The following is a 25,449-nucleotide window of genomic DNA, read 5'->3' as shown; positions in this document are numbered from 1 at the left end:
TCTGTGTCAGAAATATCCACCAGAATGAGGGCCAGGGGATTGTACATTGTAGATCGATGGTATTATGTCTGACGTCATTTCTTATAACTTAACCCCCCGCCTGCCGCGTTAATATTAAGCGGTGTTCGTATTATTAAATTAATTTCCGGATGTTCCCGCCTGTAAAATACGGCGGGTTTTGCTGATGCCGCAGTATAATTGCGGAGCATACGAGGATTTTGGACTGACAGGATATTTTAATCTTGAAATATTGTACTTATTAGGTAATTCGAACGTGCGCCGTGCGCCTGACTTTAAAGGTAGACGTACACAGGGCCGCATCGCACGCATCGCACGTTACGCAATGCGTTGCGAAAAATGCGTTTTAGTATTCTTTTGTATAGAAAAACCACACAAGAGCGTTCATTGATCCGTTGCGTGCGATGCGTCCGATGCGTGCGATGCGGCCCTTTGGACGTCCCTCAAAGCGATAGGTATTTGAATCATATTGTAATCATATCAGATAGCTGTCATTCGTGCGAGCGTCTCGCACTAAATTACATGTACGGACAACTTAGAGCGAAATGAACGCGCGTTGACTGTATTAGGAATTCGTAAGTTTAATCCCTGAAAAAGATAACACCAATGTTAATATTTAATACCTACTTATAACGTTACCGTGTAAAAGGTACCTGCGCAAAAGAGGCCCGGTTCTTAAGCTTACTTACATTCAAAATTTCATACTTTTATAAGTGTGAATGGGTTAAGTTTTTGCGTTCATGTTTGGTATGATGCGCTTATAAAAATCTGACCCTAAAATCTTCTTTTTTTCCGTGCCTCTTCCCATTATTTGGGGTCGGCCCTCGTTCTCAAGCGCCAGGTCCGACGATCCTGGGTTGTCTCTTTGTTCAACTGGGTCTGTTTTAAATGCATTGATATGGTGGACCACCACGTAGCAGGCGGGCGACCTCTGCCTCTCTTATTATTCGGTAATGCAAGGGCTTTCCTCACGACATTGTCTTCGTTGCGTCTCATGATATGCCCGTACCATCTCAAGCGGGATTCCAGAATCTTGTCGGTGATGGGGGCGACCTTGTAGCTTCCTCTGATGTGTTCGTTACGTACTTTATCGAGTCTCGTCACACCGGCCGCCCACCTCAGCATCTTCATCTCATTGACATGGAATTTTTGTTCATGCGCTTGTTTGATCGTCAAGCATTGTGCACCATACACCACGTGGCACTAAAATGATCGCAGTAAATGTATTAATACGATTTTAGATTCAAGCAACAATCAACATTTGCTGAATAAATGTTGATTGATTGATCAAGCGAATACGGTTTTATCTCATCGACCCTTTAAAGCCCTTTACCAAGGACCGGAAAACCCCTCTTTACGCTTAATCCTATCAATTCGGTAACCCAATCGATTCGGTTACCTTATCATTCGGTAACCCTATCATACTGTTACCTGATTGTAATGGTAACCTTATTGAAACGGTAACCCTAACCTTTAACCGAGTTAATCTCAAAACCCCATCGCGATAGGGTTTTTGTTAAGGGTTTTTAACAGGTTTTCATTCAGTTATGGTAACCTTTATTATCGGTTGCTTACTGGTTTGCTACATTAAAGTAGGTTTAGTGATGTGCCATCAGAACTAAAAAAAATACTAAAAAAATTGTTTATTTTATTTACTTTATTTATATTTTGTTGATTTTATTGACTTTATTTATTAAATTTATTTAATTTAATTTATTTATTTAATTTATTTAATTTATTTAATTTATTTAATTTATTTAATTTATTTAATTTATTTAATTTATTTAATTTATTTAATTTATTTAATTTATTTAATTTATTTAATTTATTTAATTTATTTAATTTATTTAATTTATTTAATTTATTGAATTTATTGAATTTATTGAATTTATTGAATTTATTGAATTTATTGAATTTATTGAATTTATTGAATTTATTTATTTTTTTGAATTTATTTAATTTATTTAATGGATTTAATTAGTTTCATTTGTTATATTTGTTTAATTTATTTAATTTATTTAATTTATTTAATTTATTTAATTTATTTAATTGTTTTAATTTATTTAATTTATTTAATTTATTTAATTTATTTAATTTATTTAATTTATTTAATTTATTTAATTTATTTAATTTATTTAATTTATTTAATTTATTTAATTTATTTAATTTATTTAATTTATTTAATTTACTTATTTTATTTAATTTATTTAATTTATTTAATTTATTTAATTTATTTAATTTATTTAATTTATTTAATTTATTTAATTTATTTAATTTATTTAATTTATTTAATTTATTTAATTTATTTAATTTATTTAATTTATTTAATTTATTTAATTTATTTAATTTATTTAATTTATTTAATTTATTTAATTTATTTAATTTATTTAATTTATTTAATTTATTTAATTTATTTAATTTATTTAATTTATTTAATTTATTTAATTTATTTAATTTATTTAATTTATTTAATTTATTTAATTTATTTAATTTATTTAATTTATTTAATTTATTTAATTTATTTAATTTATTTGATTTATTTGATTTATTTGATTTATTTGATTTATTTAATTTATTTAATTTATTTAATTTATTTAATTTATTTAATTTATTTATTTTATTTAATTTATTTAATTTATTTAATTTATCTAATTTATTTAATGTATTTAATTTATTTAATTTATTTAATTTATTTCATTTATTTAATTTATTTAATTTATATAATTTATCTAATTTATTTAATTTATTTAATTTATTTAATTTATTTAATTTATTTAATTTATTTAATTTATTTCATTTATTTAATTTATTTAATTTATCTAATTTATTTAATTTATTTAATTTATTTAATTTATTTAATTTATTTAATTTATTTATTTTAATTATTTTAGTTATAATATAATAATATTTATAATAAGAACACACCACACAGGTAGGTATAAAGATAAACAAAGGAAAGGCAAAAAACTTGTTTGTGCTGGAGGCTTCATAGACCGCCCATGCCAACCTCGGTTATTCAATAATAAGTTGAATTTAAGTGTGCGTAAAGATTACAATCGTTTGAACTGGTCAAAAACCTCATAATGAGGTAACTGAATAGACTGGGTTTTTATTTCGGTTACCGGTAACAGAGGTTAACTCGATCTGATACGGTTACCGAATCAAAGTGTTACCTTATTAAGCGGTTACCGTTATGGTAGGGGTTTTTATAAACACCTCTAAAATAACCCTATGAAAAACCCCGGTTAAGGTAACCGGTTCCTGTCCCTGCCCTTTACCCTTCTTCCATACATAAATTAAAGGAATACAGCATCAAAAGATGCCAACTTCACGTCTAAATTGTGAATACTTTTACTGGAATGTCGTCTATTAACATTTTTATTGCACACATAGGGAAAATAGGGCAAATTGGGCTCCGATGTTATTGAGTAATAACAATTTTTATGACCCAAATTGTGATACCCGGGACGTTTTCAAGAGATGTATTATTGGTTCTCGACGATAATTTGTTTCATCTTTTTTGTTCCCATGAAACCATATACAGGTTGGAAAAATAAGTCGGGCCCTGGAGGGAAACTACCTTAAATGGCTCATTTTACTTAAAGGAGACATTCCTTTATTTTTGAAAAGAAACAAAACTGCATTCAAAGTATTTTTATTTTTTTCTTCAATTTGGCTTGTGTAAAAAAATCTTGAGTACTAAATATTAGATTTTATGCATATTTTGTACGAAACACGAGTGTAAGACCTAATGTTTCTTGGAGAAATGTTATCATTAAAATTAACTGTATCGACTAGTAGAATAAAATTGCGAGTTTTTAATATTTTTTGGAATTTTTAGTCGGTTTTAGTCCCGGGCGAGGCAAGCGAGTTTTAGAAAATCTTTGAATGCAGTTTTGTTTATTTTTAAAAATAAAGGAATGTCTCCTTTAAGTAAAATTAGCCAGCTTAAGGATGTAAGGTAGTTTCCCTCCAGGGCCCGACTTATCTTTCCAACCGGTATATACCCGTACCATCGCCCACACTGTTAACTGTACATTGGTGGACCTTATGCCTTTTGTAATAAGGTCCACCATGTACAGTTAGGAGTGTTGCTGTTTGTACCTTTAAAGGGATGAAATTAAAACCGTTTAACTGAATTGTTTTTTACCTTAATTTTATTGATAATGGATTTGACAAAAATTATAATCCAAAAATGTTGATTGCCTAAATACTTTGTCGGGGACGCGTAGGTGGCAGCTATCGTAAATCGTAATAACCTGCAGAAATCTATAGGTAAGGTTGAATTTAAACCTAAATTATCGGCTTCTTAGTTTTATCATATGTGTTAAAACCCGTGTATCCTCTACACTTTTCTGGAATGTCCCGATACGTTTCCAATATAATTTTTACACATCTAACGCACATGGGAGAATAAAGCCTCGGATACACAGGCCGGATAAGGCACTGGCTGTGACAGGCCAAATTAAACCCGCACAATGGTCCGTTTCGGAGTCTCGGACACAAAGAATGTAGGCACACGGAACAATAATGCTCGAATCCGGGTTTGCTTTGAGTTTTTGGCTGACGTTGAAAAAGGTTGACTTTATTAAGTGTGTTTATTTATATATTTCAAAGAAAATACAAAAACGGGGCTCTCAATTAGACGGATTATTAGCCGGGTTTCGTTTTATTTTGATTGAGTTCTCTTTAAAGCAGGCCACTGACGAGCCTTCCAAATGGATGCCGTTACAATGGATTCATCCAAATGGACGGCATCCTAATATTAAATATTGTACGTTTTTGACATTCACGGACCGATTTTGGATTGCAGCCACGCTATTTGGACTGTTGGAAGGCTCGTCAGTGGCCACCTTTAGTTACATCAAAAAGGAAGAGGTATTCCATCCATAGGGATCTTTATGTAAGTTACCGATTTATCGCATACGTCTGGGCCTATTTGGAAAATTATTTGTTTGTACATAACGGACCGATTTTTAGACCACGCTTAATTTTCATGCCAAGTGCTACCGGCCTGATTCGAACTTAAAGATACGTCAAAAATTTGGTAAACATCGCCATCTACATCTGCACTATCTGCAGGCGTATTATGGATCGCTTTATCCACATTTATCCACGTGATAAAATAACTGTGACTTTTTAACTCTGCGGGATAGAAAGAGACGGACACCGTTTTATTACGCTGTCATGTAGACAAAAACGACCGTCATATCCGTACAGCTTTCAAGTTCAAAGCACGAGTATTCTAAGATTACAGCCTGAACAATACATAACACTGTAGGTACTGCCAATTTGTTTGCCAAAACGTTAAACCAAAAATAATTATGATGATCAACCCCTAAAACCATAATAACCTCATAAATTTGCAGTGCAACGCATAATTACTTAACTGCGAACCATCGTTAAACCATCGTTAACGATCGGATTTAACGGGCGGAAACTGTAATATTGTAGAGCTGTTAAAATGTTTCATATAAAATCTGCATCTTGTACTGTAACACTTTATACTCTCGCGTTTTGTACACATACTTAATGTCATTAACGGGTCTAACGCGATTAAATATCATTATTTTACCTTTTTCCCGACGTTTCAGCCAGGTTGCACTAGCTGTGGTCACGGAAGACTCATGGTCTAATAAAACATGGTCTTCTCATGGTATAATAATATACTCCGCCTGGTACTCCATTCCCGTCTTTTCTAGGTCACCTAACTGACACGGGCCTACGTCATCATGCGACAGCGCTATATGATAATATGCGATAGCGCTATATATAGCGGCCATGTTGTTGTGACGTAAGCCCGTGTCACTCTGGGAATGGAAGACCATGTTTTATTAGACTATGAAGTAAACAACACTAAACTACCCGATACTTATATGAAATTTAATCGCATTTTTGGACCCGTTAATGACATTAATTATTTATCTTGTCGACTTTTGCACTCTGTGTTATAGAAGGTAATTTGTAAGTGGTACTTAGGTACTTACCTAAACATACCCCGGGGTTTTGGGTGCGGGAATGTTTTGTACTTGAACGAGCGAGCGAAAGCAAAAGGTCCGTTTCGGCTCGGCCAAAAATTATCTCGTATGTCCGGAATCCGGAATGTTCTCCTCTTCGGGTCGCATTTATAAACCGATAGTCGTGAAATATTGTGAAAAGGTTCAATAATAATACATACTTAATTTTTTTGTCGATATTTTTTTTGGAAATCTTTCAAGTTGGCCAAGCCATGGGGATTCAAAAGGTTTACTCTAAGGTGTAGCTCACAGAGACACTACTAACTCTTTTTATGATTATTAATTATTGGACGCATTAACTTTAATTTTGTGTAAGTAGTTTCTTATCTTATTTTGGACAGTTGTGTTTAATGCATGAGTTTGAAATGTTTGGTTTGATACCGTGTATCCACTACTGGATGGATTTTTCCTTATTCATTTGTATCTTATAACCACCACTCATATATTACCTATATTATAGTGTTATTTTAAATGACATGGCGAACCGTCCATATTTTACAGCATGCCGTTTATAAGCGATCGTAATTTTCCATTACAGCGATAAAAGTTATGCCTTTACGAAATATCGTATTCTTTATCACCTCCGATGCTTTTTATGGCGGAGTAATTCGCGTTTTGAGAATTATTTGGTAGTTATTTTGACAATTACAGTTAAAATGACAGTCAAACGATACTATTGAAGACAACGTAAATATTTACATGATATTTCAACTAGGTAAGGTGTATTCGGGTATTACCGAATGTCGGATAATTCCGAAATTCAGATGAAAATCACCCTTAATTCCATCATAATAAAAGTCTCTTTCGGAATTATCCGACAGTTTTCGACATTCGGAATTACCCGAGTAAACCTTACAATGTATTTTGTAAAAGATTAAAAAAAAGTGAGTGAGGCATTTAATTATTGCTTAGATAGGTAGTTGTGTATGTAGGTATGTTTCTAACTACAGACCTACAAAAGTAGGTAGGTATATAGAATTCAGAATTGCAAAAATTCCAACTCGATTTAAATATCGGTATTTTACCTCGGTGTGTCTCGGTACAAATACACATAAGTATACGAAAAGAAAACAAAAAGAAACACAATGAAGATAAATTAAAATTACCTAACTATACAGGATTTTTGCATTCCGAAAATAAACACACAATATTTTTTTAATTTGTATTTTTATCCAAAAATTATGAACACCAAATAAATTTAACAACAATCAATCATATACTTATCACAATCCACCATCTACTTAGCTTCCACGATAGGTTTAGCACCCTCGATGAGCCAAGCGGTGCCGCTCTCAGCTCGCTCGAACACGTCCACCGCCGCTTGCCCCACTGACTCCACTTTCTGCCAAGCCTGCTCCTTCAAGAACTTCGCGAAGTCGCTCTGATACTGCTTATCATTGTCAAAGCCGCTAGGAGTCTCCGTCAAAGCTGTTTCAGTAAAGCCTGGGTTAATTGCTACCACTCTCACGCCGCTTCTCTTGAAATTGTACGAATGTCCCAAGGACTTTGTGAAGCCTTGGACAGCAAATTTCGACGCCTGATATGCTGGTAGATAAGGATCCACTCTGAAGCCGTAAATTGACGCCAAGTTGATTATTGTCCCTCCGTTGCCGCCTTGGTCTGTCCTCATGTGCTTCCAGAATTTAAAGGACCATTCGATGAGCGCTGTAACGTTGATGTCAATTGTTTTCTTCGGAGCTAAGTCGTTCAGAATCCCAGCATTGTTGACTAGTACGTCAACGTGCTTATAAAGATCAATTATCTTCTTCGAAACGGCTTCTAAATCCGACGTCACGTCACATTTTATAAATACGGTTTTGTTATTTCCATGTTTGGAGTTTAGGGTCTTGACTGCTTCTGCGCCTTGTTGTTCGTTAATATCAAGAATAACGACGACTTTTGCTCCTTTCTGCAGGAATCTATCAGCAATTTCAAAACCGATGCCGACCGCTCCACCGGTAATAACGACCGTTTTGTTTTTAAGGTCTTTAGCCATTATTTTTACGATTATTCACGTTCGGACGTGCAACTTGGGACGCAGTAGTATCGATACTGCGACTTGCTTATAATAGTCAAGCATATATGCAATGTCATTGTCACGGGTTATGCCCTATCAAGAACAAGCGCGATAACACAGCAGTTAATGGAATACTTTCAAAGATGATAAATATTTACTTCCAACAGTGTGACATGAAGTTCACATTATCTTTTAAGTGGGTAGGTATTTAGCTCGTTTCCTATTTCAATGGCTCTAGGATGAAATATAGTTTATTTACAATGGTCGACATCAAAGCAATGTTTAATTTCAGCAACAGGGTTGGATCCTTCTATAAGCCAAGCAGTACCACTTTCAGCTCTCTCTAATACACATACCGCGGCGTTCCCAACTACTTTTACTTTCTGCCACGGCTGAGTTTTGACAAACTCGAGAAAATCCTTGTGAACTTCAGGTAAAGTCGTAAAGTTCTCTGTCAACTCAGTCTCCGTAAAACCGGGGTTTATGGATACAACTCTCACACCAGTCTTTTGAAAGTGGTACGGATGTCCTAGAGATCTTGTAAAGCCCATAATACCGAATTTGGTAGCCTGGTAGACCGGTATGTATGGGTCCACTCTGAAGCCGTAGATAGACGATAAATTCATGATGGTCCCCCCTGCGCCACCTTTGTCTTTCCTCATGTGATTCCAGAATATAAAGGACCAGTTTATCAATGCCGTTAGATTGACATCAACAACTTTCGTAGGTTTGGGCTCGTTAAGGATTCCAGCATTATTCACTAGCACGTGTACGTTTTTGTAAGTCGCGAAAATTTGTTTGGACACTGTTTCTAAATCTTTCGTGACGTCACATTTCATAAAGACGCTTTTCTTGTCTCCGTGTTTACAATTTAGTTCTTCGGCGGCTTGTTTACCTTGTGTCTCATTGATGTCTAGTAACACTGCAGCTTTGGCGCCTTTCTCTAAGAATCTGTCTGCGATTTCGTGGCCGATACCGACTGCACCTCCAGTTATAACTGCCACTTTATTATCTAGAATACTCGCTTGTTTATTAGCAGGACACGATGGTGTATGTCCGTACCTGCGAAACTTTAGTGACGTAACTGACAAACGTTTTAAGCACGTTTGTAACATTATTGAATGTGATAGATCCCTCGTATAACAGAAGTTCAGTTAGTGAAAACGTTAGTCCTAAAAAACGTTAGTTTGTCGGTTTGTTTGTTGAATTAAAAATGTACTGTTACATTGTTGCAAGACAGTTGATGTCAGATGGTATAAACGATATCGAGAAGGTCATGACAAAGACACTGATCGAGATTTATCTCTTACAATCGAATCTCGTGTTTATATTGATATCCGAGCAAGCGAAAGATTACAATATTGAACCACGAGCGTATTGAGTGAATCCATGAGTTGAATCTTGACCGTTGCGAGGGTTTCAAGGCACGAGGGTTATATAAACTTTGCCACCGAGTGAAACACACATTTTTTCACTACAACTAATTCTGTTAAAATATTAACTAATCAAATCCGAATGAACGTTATTAAATATTTTTCTAACAAATTATTACTTATAAGTCAATTATACCAGTTTAGGCAACACGAGGAAACAACTCCAAAAAAGAGTGTGGTGTGGTGAAAAGCTATAGGTATTTATGTCACGTGTATTTATTTCACAGCAGTAAATTCAGCCTTAAATCAAAGTTTCTAATTCACTTATTGCCATTGTTTCCATGAATGAGTTAATTAATTATCCGCTTCAATTAAAATAACACTGGAACCGGTTCAATCCGGTTCGTTCCGGTTCATTCGGTCAAAACGGAAGATGATTAAACATGTATTTCTCGGGGCGGAAACTGCGTTAATCATATCACACTCCGATGGTATTTCATAATCGTATTGTATAGTCAGCACCAATAATATTTGTTTTCTTAATTATTTTTCCTGTATATATTTTTCTTTTTTTGTATTCTCTGTTGTTGCCTTAATTATTCCTTTTGTGTATCTTTGCAATGTTTTAATATGTATCTTTATGTGTTATCTGTCGTGGCATCACCGAATGGGCTCTACGGAAGACCAGCGCTGGCTTTATAGCTAGCATTATGCTGAGTTGGGTCCATTTCGTCATGCTCACTTATTGATGTCTTATTTCCTTGCTGTTGTTGTCTGTACATGTTCGTACATGTTTTGTGAACGTCACGAATACATATCCTTTATCTTTTAGCTTAATAGCGGATAAAACTACTGGTCAAAAGTATCTGCCATCCTGGATAACTTTTCTAAATAGAGATAAATTTCTACAGTTCGCGTTCAAAAGTATCTGTAGGTAATCTAATCAGCCGGCCTAGCCAAGCTGACAATCGCTATCGCTTCGACAATGAAACGCTTTGTCTCTCTATCACTCTTCCATATTAGTGCGACAGTGACAGTTGCGTTTCGATCGCTACCTACGGAGCGTAAGCGATTGGCACGTTGGCTACGCGGCCTGTATCTGTATCTGTAATGTAAGTATCTTTATAGTGTACTTATGTAACTGTTCTACATACATATAGAAACTATAGTTATATTTGATTAATTATGAGGAAATATTTCAATGTATGACCTTCTTTTGTTGTGTTTTTTTTTGACATTTAGATTTTATTCTAGAAACATTCAGTACCTATTTTTTATATATTTTTTATGTTTGACGATCTTTTTGTGAAATTCTTAGTATTAAATTTGATCTGTATTATAATCCAATGATAACCTATGGAAAAATATTAACATCAATAAATTGCTCTGATAATTAGCTTAAGATAATATAATAATTATGTAAAACGTTCAAGGCTTGTTGCTAGGCCTACATCATCCTACATGAATAAAGTATATTTGACTTTGACTAATGTAGAACAATTACACTATGATAATTGCTAACAGATAGTGATACAATATCTCTTTTTGATAACCTATTTGACAATGATAGATACTTTTGACGTGTAGTCTGATCCGCTACTTTTGTTGCAGATATACATATACATAATATATGTTTTTTCTATTAAATTTTAAATTAAGTTGAAAAGTAAAAATGTAGTCTCCGACCGAAGTTTTGACATACAAATCATGTTTCAGCTGAATGTTAATTTTTGGCCAAAAAACTGCCGAACCTTATAGCTGCGCCGAAACTATATTTTCCATAGTGTCCGGCCCAGGACTATAACCGCGAAAATCGAAATTCGCAAATGGCGGGCATCTTTCTCTGTCACTCTTATTACGCCTTCATTGGAGTAAAAGAGAAAGATTCCCGCAATTTGTCAACAACCCGGGGGTATGGATATCTGTTAAAGTGTTGAACACTGTAAATAATTTTCGCAGAAAATCAATGGTTGTAGCCAGATTTTATTGTTGCCAATAATAATCTGCTGTTAAAATTATTAAATCTTTTTCCTAGCGCTCATCCCGGCTTAAGCCACGGCTCATGGGATCCAGCCTCCCATAATCCCAGAATTAGTTGCCAAGCGTGCGAGCGTTTTAAATTCACACGAGTTGTGAATTACCTATTCGCACGTGTATCGTACAACGTTTTAAATTTTAAATTTTCGACATAGGTATGCACGTACAGTGCTAATTGAATGAATTGCAAAAAAAATATACATAGTTAAGCACCTGTAATTAGTCTAAAGTTAATTGATTCCATTGTGTTACGACAGTTAAGCCATTTCTATTTAAGTTAGATGCATGGAAGTGTGTTAGCGTAGGCTATAGACTTATATGTGGACGAATTAAGTACAATACGATACAATTTACATAGTTAATTCGTAACACAAATGAATCAATTAAGTTAACACTAATCACAACTTCTTAACTGCGCTTAATTACGTAATTTTTTTTTGCTATTAACTCAATTACCGCACTGTAAAAAATCTAAATAAGTATATTACAATACAATACAATACTCTTTATTGCATACTTCACATAGTTTACAATAATGTACATTGTACAGTAACATAAGCAAAGACAATTGGATAGATAGAAGTAACAACAGGCGGTCTTATCGCTTAAAAGCGATCTCTTCCAGACAACTTTTTGGTATATTCTTAAACGGGGACAACAAAAACATCGCGAGCGTTCCGTAATCAAGGCTTATTTGTGATCGAAGCGTTCGACGTGACAAGAAACCAAATCAAGGAAAGAGTTGTTCTGAATTTGCAAAGCAAATTGCCGTTATGCTTATTATGCATTGGAGTTTTCCGAAATGAGGAAGGCCGAACATTAGGAGTATCATAAACTTAATGTTTACAAAACACAGATCTTTATATTAAAAGTAGCCTAAGCACGCAACTTCGTCCTCTTGACACTTCGAGCAACACCGGCTTCCGATACGTCGGAATAAGGGAGGAGCCCAAGCGATATCTTACCTTACAAATCGTTTTGCCATTTTTTGCGAGGGGAAATGTGCACAAAGTCGTACTTCTCACTCACTACATACAAAGTCCAATCTGTAATGACGACACAAATACATACAAAATGACATACGTAAAAGACAAATCTTGCACACATCGATCTCTTTTTGTTTACGGATGAGTCACAACACGCACCGCGCTAGTTGTGTGCATGCCCAGTTGGGCATGTGCTTCGGCAGAGGGGAAATAGTGCGAATGACGACTCCCTTCCCGGTGTTGCTCGAAGTCTTGACAGGTCTAGAAGGTACAGTCAGCATTGAAAGTAGCGGATCAGACTACGCGTTAAAAGTATGTAGGTACCATTCTTTAACATCTCTCTAATATTCGTCTCTATAATTATAACAATTAGAATTGAATGTTTTTTTTATTCGTAAACACACAGAAATAGACACATAAAAAGAACATAGTGAGAATAAACTGTCACGAAATGCCCTCATCTCAGCATGTTGCTGGCGACTTTCAGCGCTGATCTTCCGATGAGATCATCAAGTGAGAACCTTTTACCGGAAGGTAACAGACAAAAAGAAAGAAACATAAAAGAATTAGACTGTAACCTAACCTCGGAGTAATTAACAACCTAACAAAGAGTTACTCGTATCCATAGTAAGGTAGCTTTTGTTTTAAACTCCAGCAACAACAGAGCAGTACAATCGTTTAGCCCCGCTCCGAGCCGTCCAAGGTGTGGAGGATGCTGCTAAAAGCTTTGGCACATTAGTTGCCATCAGCTGAATCTTACGGGTACTTATGGAACACACGGCGGGAATTCGTGTCGAGCAATAATCCCGAACATTTCATACTTATTTGAGACCTCTGGACAAAATCTAATTTAATTTATGTATTTCCTAGCAAAACAGACAAAAGCAAATACTTTGTATTTGTACCCGAGTTATGGATGCTATATATTTCATAGGCAGAGTTTTTGTGCAAAAAATGCGCCTGCTCGTAGGTCACCAGAAACCCAGACTAGTTTGGTAGAAATTTCTTTTACTAGTTTTTTGGTGTCTGACGACCAAGGACCGAAAGTTTCAATCGCAAGTGCCGCAAATACATAATTCGTTTTCAAAAATGCATATTTGCGACACTTGGCAATTTGGGCGTCGTCTGTTGCCGTCCCTGGTTTCCTGTATTTATACATTACTATATATAAAAAAAAATACGTTTCATCGTCTAGTATCCAAAAAGAAAGTTTCTGTCGTGTCGTACGAGGGAGATAAAATGCTGGTCCAGCAAAGAGAAGAGTGGCGATTACTCCACCGACAAGCTCTTAAATGTTGATGACGAGTACCGAAACACAAGCCTTATTTGAGCTTACTCGGGACTAAGTCGATCTTTAAAATAATAAGTGTCCAATATTCTAATAAGAATTAACAAATCAAATTATTTTTCAGAAAATATTTTAATTTGTTATTTATCAAGTAGAAACACTACTGTATAAATTATAAACTGAAATAAATGTCATATACTAAGAAAAAGTGACCAAGACCTCCAGTGCCCCAGGCTGGAATCGAACCAGCGTCCTCTGCTATCGCGGCAGGTGCCTGTGCCACTCGGCCACCGGGCCACAGCGGCATATTTTCTGAAAAATAATTTAATTTGTTCTAATAGTATTGATTGGCAGCGCCATCTCTCTCGCTAACTCGGTATCACCCGAGATGATCCAGTTAGAAGGTCCGAACCATACTGTTCTACCTTAGGGATGGCCAGGGGGCGCCATAAGCCTTCAGTAAGAAGTACATATATACTTGGAAAATTCGACCTATGCCGCTGTGGCCCGGTGGCCGAGTGGCACAGGCACCTGCCGCGATAGCAGAGGACGCTGGTTCGATTCCAGCCTAGGGCACTGGAGGCCTTGGTCACTTTTTCTTAGTATATGACATTTATTTCAGTTAATAATTGTCCTATAAAAAATATTTATGTCGAACATGCTTGCCAGACTCCTTGTTATCTAGAGGTCCCATCTTTATTATTCCGTGTTTGCACGCCTCGGGGATTTTTGTCGGTCTGCTGTTACCCCGGGAAGAGGATCCTATCCACCTCAATATTCTTATTAGTATACTTCATTTCGAGATTGAAAATTTTGTTCTGTTACTTGGCTTTAAGGCTGATTCTCGCCACGGCGAGAGGTCGACTCGACAAGTCTATGTAAGACCTTGAGGTACTTAATATTTGGGATTCAATCACAGGTCTGTAATTCCATTTTGCCAGGCAATGTTGTACCTACATTATACAATGTAGGTACAACATTGCCTGGCAAAAATCAAAAGCGCGCCGAAAATCGGAATCATGCCAAGTGTTATTGGATGTAAAGTTTGTCAAAGGACTGTCTCATTTCAATCATAGACAGAGAGAATCATACTATCTTTGTATTACACTAGTACTAGCACCCAAAAGAAAAGGATGAGTAGGTATAGTATTCCTGCTTCTTACCGACTGACAAATTGGTTTGACCAACTACTATATTATCTACATAAATTGATGATGTCGGCGGTCAATGCCACTGTGCGAGAGAGACAGCAATATAATAATGCGCGTGCGATAGAGATAGGAACGGGCGGGTCAATCTACAAAATTCTTCATGCTTCGCGTCCTTGCTTTATCCACACAGACAGTTTCGGCGGAGGCGAACTCTCACTTAGCTATGGTAACTACAGCAAACATTAACTGGTAAGTGATGCTGTTTCGTCGCACAGGTATTTATTTATGAAATACTTGGATTTTATAAAGGAATTCCGAGGAAGATGGCGGATGACGGAAATACTTTTCTTTATTTAAACGTATGACATTTTTTTAAGGCGGCCAACTGTCCCGCATTCTGCGGGACCGTCCCGTAATGACAGTTGTAATCCCGCATTGCAATATTTAATAAAATAGTCCCGCAAATCGTCTAAGGCATCCCGTATGTCCCGCATTCCTCGTTTCCCATCGTCTCGTTCGCATAAAACTGTTCCACATCAAAAATACGAATGACGAGACACTGCGTGCCGTCACTGACACAGTGTATCATCAAGCGTGTGTGTGTACGGCTGCGCGCGCATGTCGTCCATGTGTTCATGCCGCGTGCGGTATACGCTTACGTGAGTCTGAGCAGGCGGCGTAGTACGGTCGCGTTTTTATCGCTTGTCACCATGCCTGTCACGTTCTAACAAGTATGTAAGTGCGAAAGGGACGCGCATAGTGATAGGCGATAAAAATGGAACCGTGCTGCGCCCGCAGGGGTGCGAAACTCCTGACTTCGGCCAAACTCGGCTCCGCTCGGCTCAGCATTGCTCCGAGCAATTATTAGGGTTGGCACCACTTGACTTCCCTTTGCGTGCACGATCACAGATAAGATAATCACTTGAATTTTGACAACCCTAAATAGCCGAAAGGGATAGTGCCAAAGAATATAATACTCACTAGGAGAAGAACGATAACTCCATACAAAAAAATGTCCCTTTCAAAAGTTCGTTTATACTACTAGCGCTCTGGTAGGATACCATTGTAATTAGAATTGACAACCCGTTTAGCCTAGCGGGTATTGGCAGTAATCCAGTTCAGGAAGCTAATGGTCCTGGGTTCGAATCCCAGAGAGGGAATTTCTTTTTGTATTTTTTTCTTTTTTGTTGGGGTCAGGTTTTTAAGAGCCCATCAACGTGCACACTAGCGCCACTGCTGAATACATTAAACTAGTTTTTATGTTATTGGATTCGTCAATCTACCCGTCCAAAGTTAAAACGGCCGTTTTTGTTTTGAGCTCATAGATCGACGAATCCAGCAACATAAAATCTAGTTTGATGTATTCAAAAGGTACCTAAATACACAATAAAGTCCGTAGCGGCCCCTTTTTTAAATACATGTCGTTAAATTTAAATAATCACGATTATTTAGCAGTGGCGCTAGTGTGCACGTTGTTGGGCTCTTAAATTAGCATTTCACAAATAAGTAAAAAAATACGTTAAAAGATAATGATTAGGTACTATATTCAGAAATTCGTGAAATATAAAAGGTAACAAAAAGTTACGTATTATTAAGATATAAATATTTTCATAATACATATGAATACATACACTGATATGGCAAATGGTTACAAGTTGTTATTACATCTATCCGGTTATCGGACATTTTCTGCTTCACAGCTCCGCGCAGCGTTCTTGGTCACCGGGAAACTAGTTTGGATATGCGGCAGATACGTGCCCTTCTGAGCTTTTTCCAAGAAATCATATGACGGCCCAGGATTATATTATTATCTCACGCTCAAGCCATCTGCTGATTCACTTTCTAAAACAAAATAGTCAAAAAATTAAACAATATAATCTATCTTCCTAATTACTAACGTCGCTAATTCCTAGGGTTACCAGCTTAAACAATGTGGGGTTTTACATCTATGTTGAATTTTGATTATAATTTCGGACGCGATATAGCGTCCGCGGGACTTACGGGGATAGTAAGATTAAATTATTATATTTGAATTTGGTAATTAGCACGCTCATTTTTCGACGTGTCGAGGTTTATTCTTTTGGTGGTGGTTTGTTATATTTATTTGCGTATTTATTTTTGCGGTGGGAGGGTGGGAATATTAATTGCATGTAAAAATACGCAAGTAAGTATAACGGGTTAGCACTGATTGACTAGCACGTTATCTTTTCGCGGATTAGCAAAGTAATATTTTGGTTTTAATTACGCTCATTTTTATTTAAAGATTAATATATATCTTACCTTGAAATTATCGCTGTTTCTGATTTACTACAACGGTTTCCACACACACATTAGGGCTTTCCATAATCCGGATAAGAATTGTTGATAAACTCGCCATTGCCGGATACATACAGCAAGGAAGGAAGAGAGACAACGGTTTAAATTTAACTAAGTCTGTGCGAAGACGCATTTAGATATGTTGCTCGTACATATGAATAGTTTTTATTTTTAAAATTAATAGGTAAATAAATATATTTCAAGTGAATAAATCGTTTTATATGAAAATTGATATTTTTGCATTAAATGACTTAAATGACAGCATTGACATTACAGACTTTTATCTTGTCTATGTTCTTACCGGCCGGACCCAAATCAAGGCCTATCAAAGAGGCCAATTGACCATGGTATAATAATATACTCCGCCTGGTACTCCATTCCCGTCTTTTCTAGGTCACCTAACTGACACGGGACTACGTCATCATGCGACAGCGCTATATGATAATATGCGATAGCGCTATATATAGCGGCCATGTTGTTGTGACGTAGGCCCGTGTCACTCTGGGAATGGAAGACCATGTTTTATTAGACTATGCAATTGACAAAGATTTTTTTTTTATTTTATCAAGGAGGGTAGAGGCACGTCTACCCTTCGTAGATTTTATGAACATAGACAAAGACAAACTGAAATATAATAGATAATAATATACATATATCAAAAAATAAATAATAATTTACATATGACTACTTCATAAAATACAAATCAAAATAATTTGATTTGTTCCTAGAAATCGTATCTATAGACAAAGCCAGTTCTAGCAATGTTGCTGTAGTAAAATATTTTGATGTTAATTACTGGCAATCTCGTCTGGGAACGGACAACACATGTACAATTTTGAAGGGTCACATCGTTTCAAGGAAGTCAATAGGCCTTGGATAGTGCCCATATATTAGAAAGGGATAGCATGATTCGACCCTGAACCGCTGTCAAACTTCGGTTTTGTAGGAAGTTTCCTTTCTGTACGGCAGTAATATTACTTATTCTGTGGTGTGAGTCTGATTGCTATGTTTTGTTTCGCGCGCCAAGTGCAAGAAAGACAGAGATAAAAATGGCTCAATTCAAGTTCAAAGAGCGCTAGTGTATGCAATAGTGTATGAAAGTAGAAACATTACGTGCAATGCTAATTATAAAATTTTATATGGGCAGCTCCGAAAACTTTTTGGACATTCTGAACCAAAACCCAGAACTAGTAAAAAAATGGCACTCATGTGAAAAATATGACTTTAAAAATAAATGTTAATTAGGTAGTAGTGTTGTTTGTTTCTAATTTAAGTACACCACCAACAATTCCAACAAATCCTCAGTCTTATTGTGGATAGGGGTGGGTGTCCCGCATTGACTTATTATAAAGTTGGCCGCCTTACATTTTTTAAACTCGCTTGTCTAAAAATAAAGCCCGGAGGTTATGCGGTAAGCCTTAAAAATACGTCGTATATTTGAATAGTTATGATTTATGGTATGATATGATATGATATGATTTATGAATAAGTTTTTACCAAAAATTTCATATTTTGGTACAAGCTTTTATCGCTGACTGCACTTTTCTTTCCACAGACAACCAATACTCATTGAGAAAATTCTAAAAACCCCAAACACAATTAGCGTTGTTTTATCACAGAATTCCTATGACCACCTCCTGTCACCGTCATCAGATCAGCTCGATGGTACCATAATATTGCATTGTCACCCGATTTACAAATGTATGTAAATTTTCAGCTTCATCAGAAACCAGGAAGTGGGTCAAATTTAATTTTGCAAGATTTGAGTACATACCGACACACAGACAAACAACGGGACAGGTGAAACTAAATAAAAGCTTGTAATAACAAAGCGATTATTGATTTGTATAAACAATGTGAATTCTATATAATAGCCATTCCTTTGGAATTCGTGTATAGTTGGGTCGCAGTGTAAAAAGTAACAGTGGACCGACGCCTTTGATGTGTAAATGCCGACACCGCACAAGAACACAGTAGGGTTGTCGTTATCACAGCCTTACTATAAGACACGCCAGCTCTGTAAGTAGTACCGAGCTACTAACAATGGCGATGTATGCAGCTCGGGTGCGCGCGACCCACCCCTCGCCCCTCGCACCCCGCACGATTGCCCTGTCTAGACGGCTTTGTCGAACGACTCTACTTTGTGTGCTCGTACGGTACCTAAAGCGTAATAAAAAATGTAGTTTATTCACGATGACTAATGAAATTTTCAGGTTATTTGGTGGACCTTATGTCTTGGGAATAAGGTTTAAGAATCATCACTTAACAGTGTGGTCCATGTTTGTAATGTTTATTATAAAACTATCAGTTTTATTGGCTAATTAACATTATCAGTGCAATAATAGACAAAGGTCAACTGAATGATAACGCTTCAACTGGCACTGGCAGGCCACCGGCTCGTGGTCGACTTAATTAAAAAGTAAAGATAACTTAATACAGATAAAATTGCAATGAAAATGTGTTTAAATAAGGGTAAACAAGTCTGGCAGCTATGAGTCGAACAAAAAATGATACCCTCGCATGTTCCTATTACTATACTCTGTATCTTTTGGTATTTAAATAAAACTAAACAAAAACTCCCTCAAATGGCTCCTTAAGTCAGTTGAGGGTAGATAAAAACATTACATGATCAAATAATGTACGTTAAAATCAGGTCGTTCAGTGACTGATCCAGGCGGTTTTGTATTTGGTCGGTTAACCAATAAATGTTATAACTACCCGAAAAATTACAAATAGTTTGTTTACTTTTTTTAAATACCTAAAGATACAGATTATAACCAATTAAATCTAAACCTTATGTTAAGACCACTAATCTTAGTTTTATTCTTGTGTTTGAATCATTAGTTTAAATCCAAACGCAACTATGTTTATTGTTAAACATTGTCACAAGTGCTTGCTTATTGCGTAACTTGTAATTACTTTAAGTTAGCTACTTATAAGTTGTCTTGTAAGTGAAATTTCTGTAATTTCTTAGACAATAAAGTTCTTTAAACCGAAATTTGGCTAATTTTTATACCGTAAAATGGTGTGAGTAGGAGACAAATCAGACTCAAACCTCGATAAAAAAAATATACCAAACACACAGACAAATAAAAATAATCTTTAGTCTATGTGTGTCAGAGAATATAAAATCGAAAATACAAAACCATCATTATTACCTAAGCAACAGAGTCCACTGAAAAACATCAAGCCAGTGGTAACCTAAGTTGAAAACAGATGGCGATAGCAGTTTGATTCGGTGGGTAACTTTTTCCCGATAGCCCGCTCATTAGGGGAAAAACACGGTTATTGGAGTTGCCAACTCGAAGGCACGCAGTAATCTGGCATGGGTGATTAGATGGAGGGTTAGGTAGATGCGATTAATGGGTCAATATTCTATTTATAGATTCAATTAAGTTTAGGTTCTAAAATTAAAAGTAGGTATGTTTTATTGTTTTGGTATTATTTTAATCTTTATATGACGGTATTGAGATCACATTGGTTATCATCGAAAATATTGAGTGTATTTCGTAAAAAAATACATAAATGTATAAATTCAGAGGGATTACTTGTTAATTAAATCAGACAGAGTAATAACTACGTGGAATCTCATCATCTGACGCCTTTGACTGTAACTGCTTTCATTAAAACTCCATATAACGAATGCAATGAATAATGTTTTTATTTCAGTGTTAAGTATTAAAATAAATAATATCCCGGAGTAAATTACTATTATAAAAGTATTTTATTTTATTTGCGTATTGAAAGAAGTAGATGTCATAAGACAAAAAAAGAATCACCTTGGCTCTACCTCGTCAAAAGCGAGATAAAAAAATGATTTCCTCTGTAAAAAATTCGTTAGCTCCTTCCTTAGCTCGTAGACACAAATCAACGAATGTTACTTATATATTACAAATGCCGCATCTAAGTTTAAACTAATCCAAAATCTAAACCGATTGGTTGTTATCTCGCGTTGACGAGTCCGAGTTTCGAATGTTTTCGAAACGCTACGTTTTCCGAGTATTTATATACTTGTTCCCAGTATTTTTCGGCGTATTTATACTTGTTCTGTTCTGCTGACAACAGTACTTAAGTCGGACGATTGGAAGGGAATAAGTGTTATCTTGGGCAACTTTATTATACACGGTATTTTTTTAAAACTCCGTTAACTTCGGAGTATGGTTTACATTTAAGGAAACCGAATACCATAGTTATTTTTTATTTGTTTATCGTAATAAGTAATTAAATGCTGCATAATATAGCGTTGTTGTAATATTGTACTATTTAACTTAACCAAACAATTGAAAACTTTGACGTATCAATATCATTTCGAACATCGATCGTCCGAGATAGGACCATCGGCCACACTGTTAACTGACAGTTCGTAACCTGTAATAACGGTAATAACACATATTTGTGGCTTTCCATGGGAAGGGTGCACATGAGGCATAAGGACCCTTCTCTGATGGAAAGCTACACTTAGGGCCTCTTGCGCTATCCCACTAACCCGGGGTTAACCGGTTAAACCTGGAGTTACCGTGGTTACCAGTACGATGTGACTCTGGGTTAACGGTTTAACCGGTTAACCCCGGGTTAGTGTGATGGTGCAAGTGGTGCTTATTGTGCATTTTGGATAGAAATATTTGGGATCGACGCGGTAGCAGCTGCAATCACGATGTTTCCCAGAAATTGATGCGAGTTCGAAGTAAAACAAGCATGGCGTCCGCTCCGTGTAACACTGACACGGTCCAAGTGACAGCAACGAATATGCAAAGATTATTGATTGTAATAGACAGGTAAAGTCTATGAAAAAACTAGTGTCCGACCGAAGGTTCGGTTTCGGTTTCGGTTTCGGCCAGTTTCAGCCAAAAAATCATGTTTCGGCTGTAGTTTCGGTTTCGGCCAAAAAACGGCCGAACCTTTCGGCCGGGCCGAAACTTACGAAACGGTACATCGTACTATGAAACTATTGAAACTAAACTATGTGACAAAGACCAAAAGTGGGGAAATAAGTAGGACAACTGATATACTACATATACTGATTCATGTAGGTATAGGTACAGAAATTAATTGGTTTATTATAAAACACAATTCCACTAATGAGGGCGCCACTAGACGGTCGATGCAGTCTTAAGAGGCTGTTAATACCTATAACGCGCACACTGTCTAATTGTATCGGAGTAAATGAGATAGCACTGTCGTATGTTACTGGGCCTGGGCAAAGGAATAATAAGAAAACTCATCATCTTCCTCTCGTAATCCCGGAATTTTTGCCACGGCTCATGGGAGCCTGGGGTCCAATTGACAACTTATCCCAAGAATTGGCGTAGGCACTAGTTTTTACGAAAGCGACTGCCATCAGACTGACCTTCGAACCCAGAGAGTAAACTAGGCCTTATCGGGACTAGTCCGGCTTCCTCACGATGTTTTTTCTTCACCGAAAAGCAAATAGTAAATATCAAATGATATTTCGTATATAAGTTCCGAAAAACTCATTGGTACGAGCCGGGGTTTGTACCTGCGACCTTCGGATTAAAAGTCGCACGCTCTTACCGCTAGGCCACCAGCGCTCAAGGAAATAGTTTGCTTTTTAATACAATGGACATTGGTTGGAGTCTGTACTACTTATCCTGAAGCCTGAAGCACGACTTTGACTTCGCATGAAAGTTCGCCTCACTGGGGCACTTCGGACGTTTAGGCCCAGGTGAAGATCGGTACCCGGACTACCCGGCCTTGCGATATTGTCAACAAAAAATTCGCGCTCGCTGCGCTCGCGTTTTTGGTTGACCCTGTATCTACATGTTGGCTTGACTGGTGAATGAATAGAGTTAGACCAAGAAAGTTCTGCAATTATTTTGATAGCATACGCAGTGCAACTAGTGCAAATTTTATTTATACATCATAATTTCACAGAAGTTTTGACGTTTAAAATAACACTTGCACTGCGTGTGTTATCAAATTCGTTGCAGAATTATCTTGGTCTAACTCTAGTAATTTTCTTAAAAAACTGCTTAAGTAACATCAATTTCAAGGACATTGGGTGTTGACAGCCCCATAATATGTGTGTAAAAGCGGTTTTATGACATTTTTTCAACGATTTTAACAAGTCTACAAAAGGTTCGGTTTCGGTTTCGGTTTCGGCCGAAACTAGAGCCAAAGCCGAACATTCGGTTTCGGTTTCGGTTTCGGCAAAAAAACATGTTTCGGTCGGACACTAGAAAAAACGTGCCCCTTAGTTTGTGATCCAAAACAGATGGCGCTGTACTGCGCCATATATTTTGCGGTCACTGAATTGTCAAACGTCAACTTTTGACAATCAGAGTTACCGAAAAATGTATGAATCTGTACAGCGCCATCTCGTTTACCTGTCAAATTCTTAGCACGAAATTGTCTTAGATTTTACGCATCTTAACTCAATCAATGTATCCTTGGTAAGCATATGCAAATACACTCTTCACCACAGAATAATAGTATTTTATACACAATGGCCGCGCTCCACCCCGCTTGAATGGAACTACCTCATCGTGGCCAGATTGACTGAATTTAAGTTCGATTAGAAACTCAATTGATAAAATGAGTGACGGTTTTGAATGTTTCAACCGCGACAGCAACGCGGCAACAACATCAACTCAGTACATGACATCGCCCGTTTCTGTTTTCATTTCAACTCTGTAGTCGTAATCTGAATGTAATCTTTGATATGATGATGACGATATGTTTCAAAACAGGTTTTTTTCTCTAACATAAGTACTTACAATAAAAAAATTCACAGATTTCGTGCCTCACACGACTATCGAGCACATTGGAAATGAATCTACGGAATTCGAAAAAATATTGTCGCTGAGCGACGAGAAAGTCTGGATAAGGAAAAAGTTACAAAATAAAACTACAACAAAACATAAAACGGACATAACGCATGTGAACAAACAAATTGCAAAATTTCCACACGCGGATCGAAGTTTGAATAATTGTCGCCGTGGCGCATAAGTATAGGTACATATTTCATTTTTCGATTAATAAGCAGGATATATTAATGTTCAAAGTACAAGAAAATTATTACACGGCAAATCCGTAGTCAACTCGAGAAGTGGTAGCCACATCGCCGTTATCGTCACTCGAGTCTTGATCGGCAGCGGCCCATTTGCTGCAAGATATGTATTTTTCTTGACAGCAGTTTGACGCGACGAGAGATGACCATAACAGCGTTTGTCTATGTTGCACCAAACCTGAGTTCCAATAGGTACTACCAGGGTTCAGCATCAGCTATCTTGGGTACTACTCTCCTAAGTGCTCATCAAGACGAGTCGGATGACCAAAACAGCGTCTCCCTCTCCCTCTCCCTCTCCCTCTCCCTCTCCCTCTCCCTCTCCCTCTCCCTCTCCCTCTCCCTCTCCCTCTCCCTCTCCCTCTCCCTCTCCCTCTCCCTCTCCCTCTCCCTCTCCCTCTCCCTCTCCCTCTCCCTCTCCCTCTCCCTCTCCCTCTCCCTCTCCCTCTCCCTCTCCCTCTCCCTCTCCCTCTCCCTCTCCCTCTCCCTCTCCCTCTCCCTCTCCCTCTCCCTCTCCCTCTCCCTCTCCCTCTCCCTCTCCCTCTCCCTCTCCCTCTCCCTCTCCCTCTCCCTCTCCCTCTCCCTCTCCCTCTCCCTCTCCCTCTCCCTCTCCCTCTCCCTCTCCCTCTCCCTCTCCCTCTCCCTCTCCCTCTCCCTCTCCCTCTCCCTCTCCCTCTCCCTCTCCCTCTCCCTCTCCCTCTCCCTCTCCCTCTCCCTCTCCCTCTCCCTCTCCCTCTCCCTCTCCCTCTCCCTCTCCCTCTCCCTCTCCCTCTCCCTCTCCCTCTCCCTCTCCCTCTCCCTCTCCCTCTCCCTCTCCCTCTCCCTCTCCCTCTCCCTCTCCCTCTCCCTCTCCCTCTCCCTCTCCCTCTCCCTCTCCCTCTCCCTCTCCCTCTCCCTCTCCCTCTCCCTCTCCCTCTCCCTCTCCCTCTCCCTCTCCCTCTCCCTCTCCCTCTCCCTCTCCCTCTCCCTCTCCCTCTCCCTCTCCCTCTCCCTCTCCCTCTCCCTCTCCCTCTCCCTCTCCCTCTCCCTCTCCCTCTCCCTCTCCCTCTCCCTCTCCCTCTCCCTCTCCCTCTCCCTCTCCCTCTCCCTCTCCCTCTCCCTCTCCCTCTCCCTCTCCCTCTCCCTCTCCCTCTCCCTCTCCCTCTCCCTCTCCCTCTCCCTCTCCCTCTCCCTCTCCCTCTCCCTCTCCCTCTCCCTCTCCCTCTCCCTCTCCCTCTCCCTC

The 25,449-nt window shown here is 37.6% G+C and overlaps 2 protein-coding genes and 1 long non-coding RNA gene across 4 annotated transcripts in view; all 3 read right to left on the bottom strand.

The window, feature by feature from the left end:
- The window catches only part of LOC134791808 (uncharacterized), a 118,452-nt gene that overhangs the window by 68,676 nt on the left and 24,327 nt on the right, over positions 1 to 25,449 (bottom strand). Inside the window, exon 1 of one of the 2 annotated variants that reach the window (XR_010144333.1) lies at positions 23,191 to 23,240. The exons of the other annotated variant lie outside the window; for it this stretch is intronic. This is a non-coding gene — a long non-coding RNA (uncharacterized LOC134791808). Of the gene's footprint in view, positions 1 to 23,190; positions 23,241 to 25,449 lie in introns of those variants that run through there. 2 annotated transcript variants of the gene reach the window in all.
- Positions 7,184 to 8,096, bottom strand: LOC134791531 (15-hydroxyprostaglandin dehydrogenase [NAD(+)]-like). The gene has a single exon (XM_063762578.1). It carries the CDS (start codon positions 8,029 to 8,031, stop codon positions 7,273 to 7,275), a length of 759 nt encoding a protein of 252 aa, XP_063618648.1. The 5' UTR covers positions 8,032 to 8,096; the 3' UTR covers positions 7,184 to 7,272.
- Positions 8,132 to 9,210, bottom strand: LOC134791530 (15-hydroxyprostaglandin dehydrogenase [NAD(+)]-like). The gene has a single exon (XM_063762577.1). The coding sequence runs from the start codon at positions 9,165 to 9,167 to the stop codon at positions 8,304 to 8,306; it is 864 nt and encodes a 287-aa protein (XP_063618647.1). The 5' UTR covers positions 9,168 to 9,210; the 3' UTR covers positions 8,132 to 8,303.

This window comes from Cydia splendana, chromosome 6 (genome assembly GCF_910591565.1).
Source record: "Cydia splendana chromosome 6, ilCydSple1.2, whole genome shotgun sequence".
Taxonomy (NCBI): domain Eukaryota; kingdom Metazoa; phylum Arthropoda; class Insecta; order Lepidoptera; family Tortricidae; genus Cydia; species Cydia splendana.
The sequence above is the reverse complement of the archived record's forward strand: the minus strand, read 5'-3'. Positions and strand labels throughout refer to the sequence as shown.

Coding starts and splice junctions, on each gene's coding strand:
- LOC134791531 (XM_063762578.1), bottom strand. CDS start 8,031: ATGGCTAAAGACCTTAAAAACAAAACGGTCGTTATTACCGGTGGAGCG.
- LOC134791530 (XM_063762577.1), bottom strand. CDS start 9,167: ATGTTACAAACGTGCTTAAAACGTTTGTCAGTTACGTCACTAAAGTTT.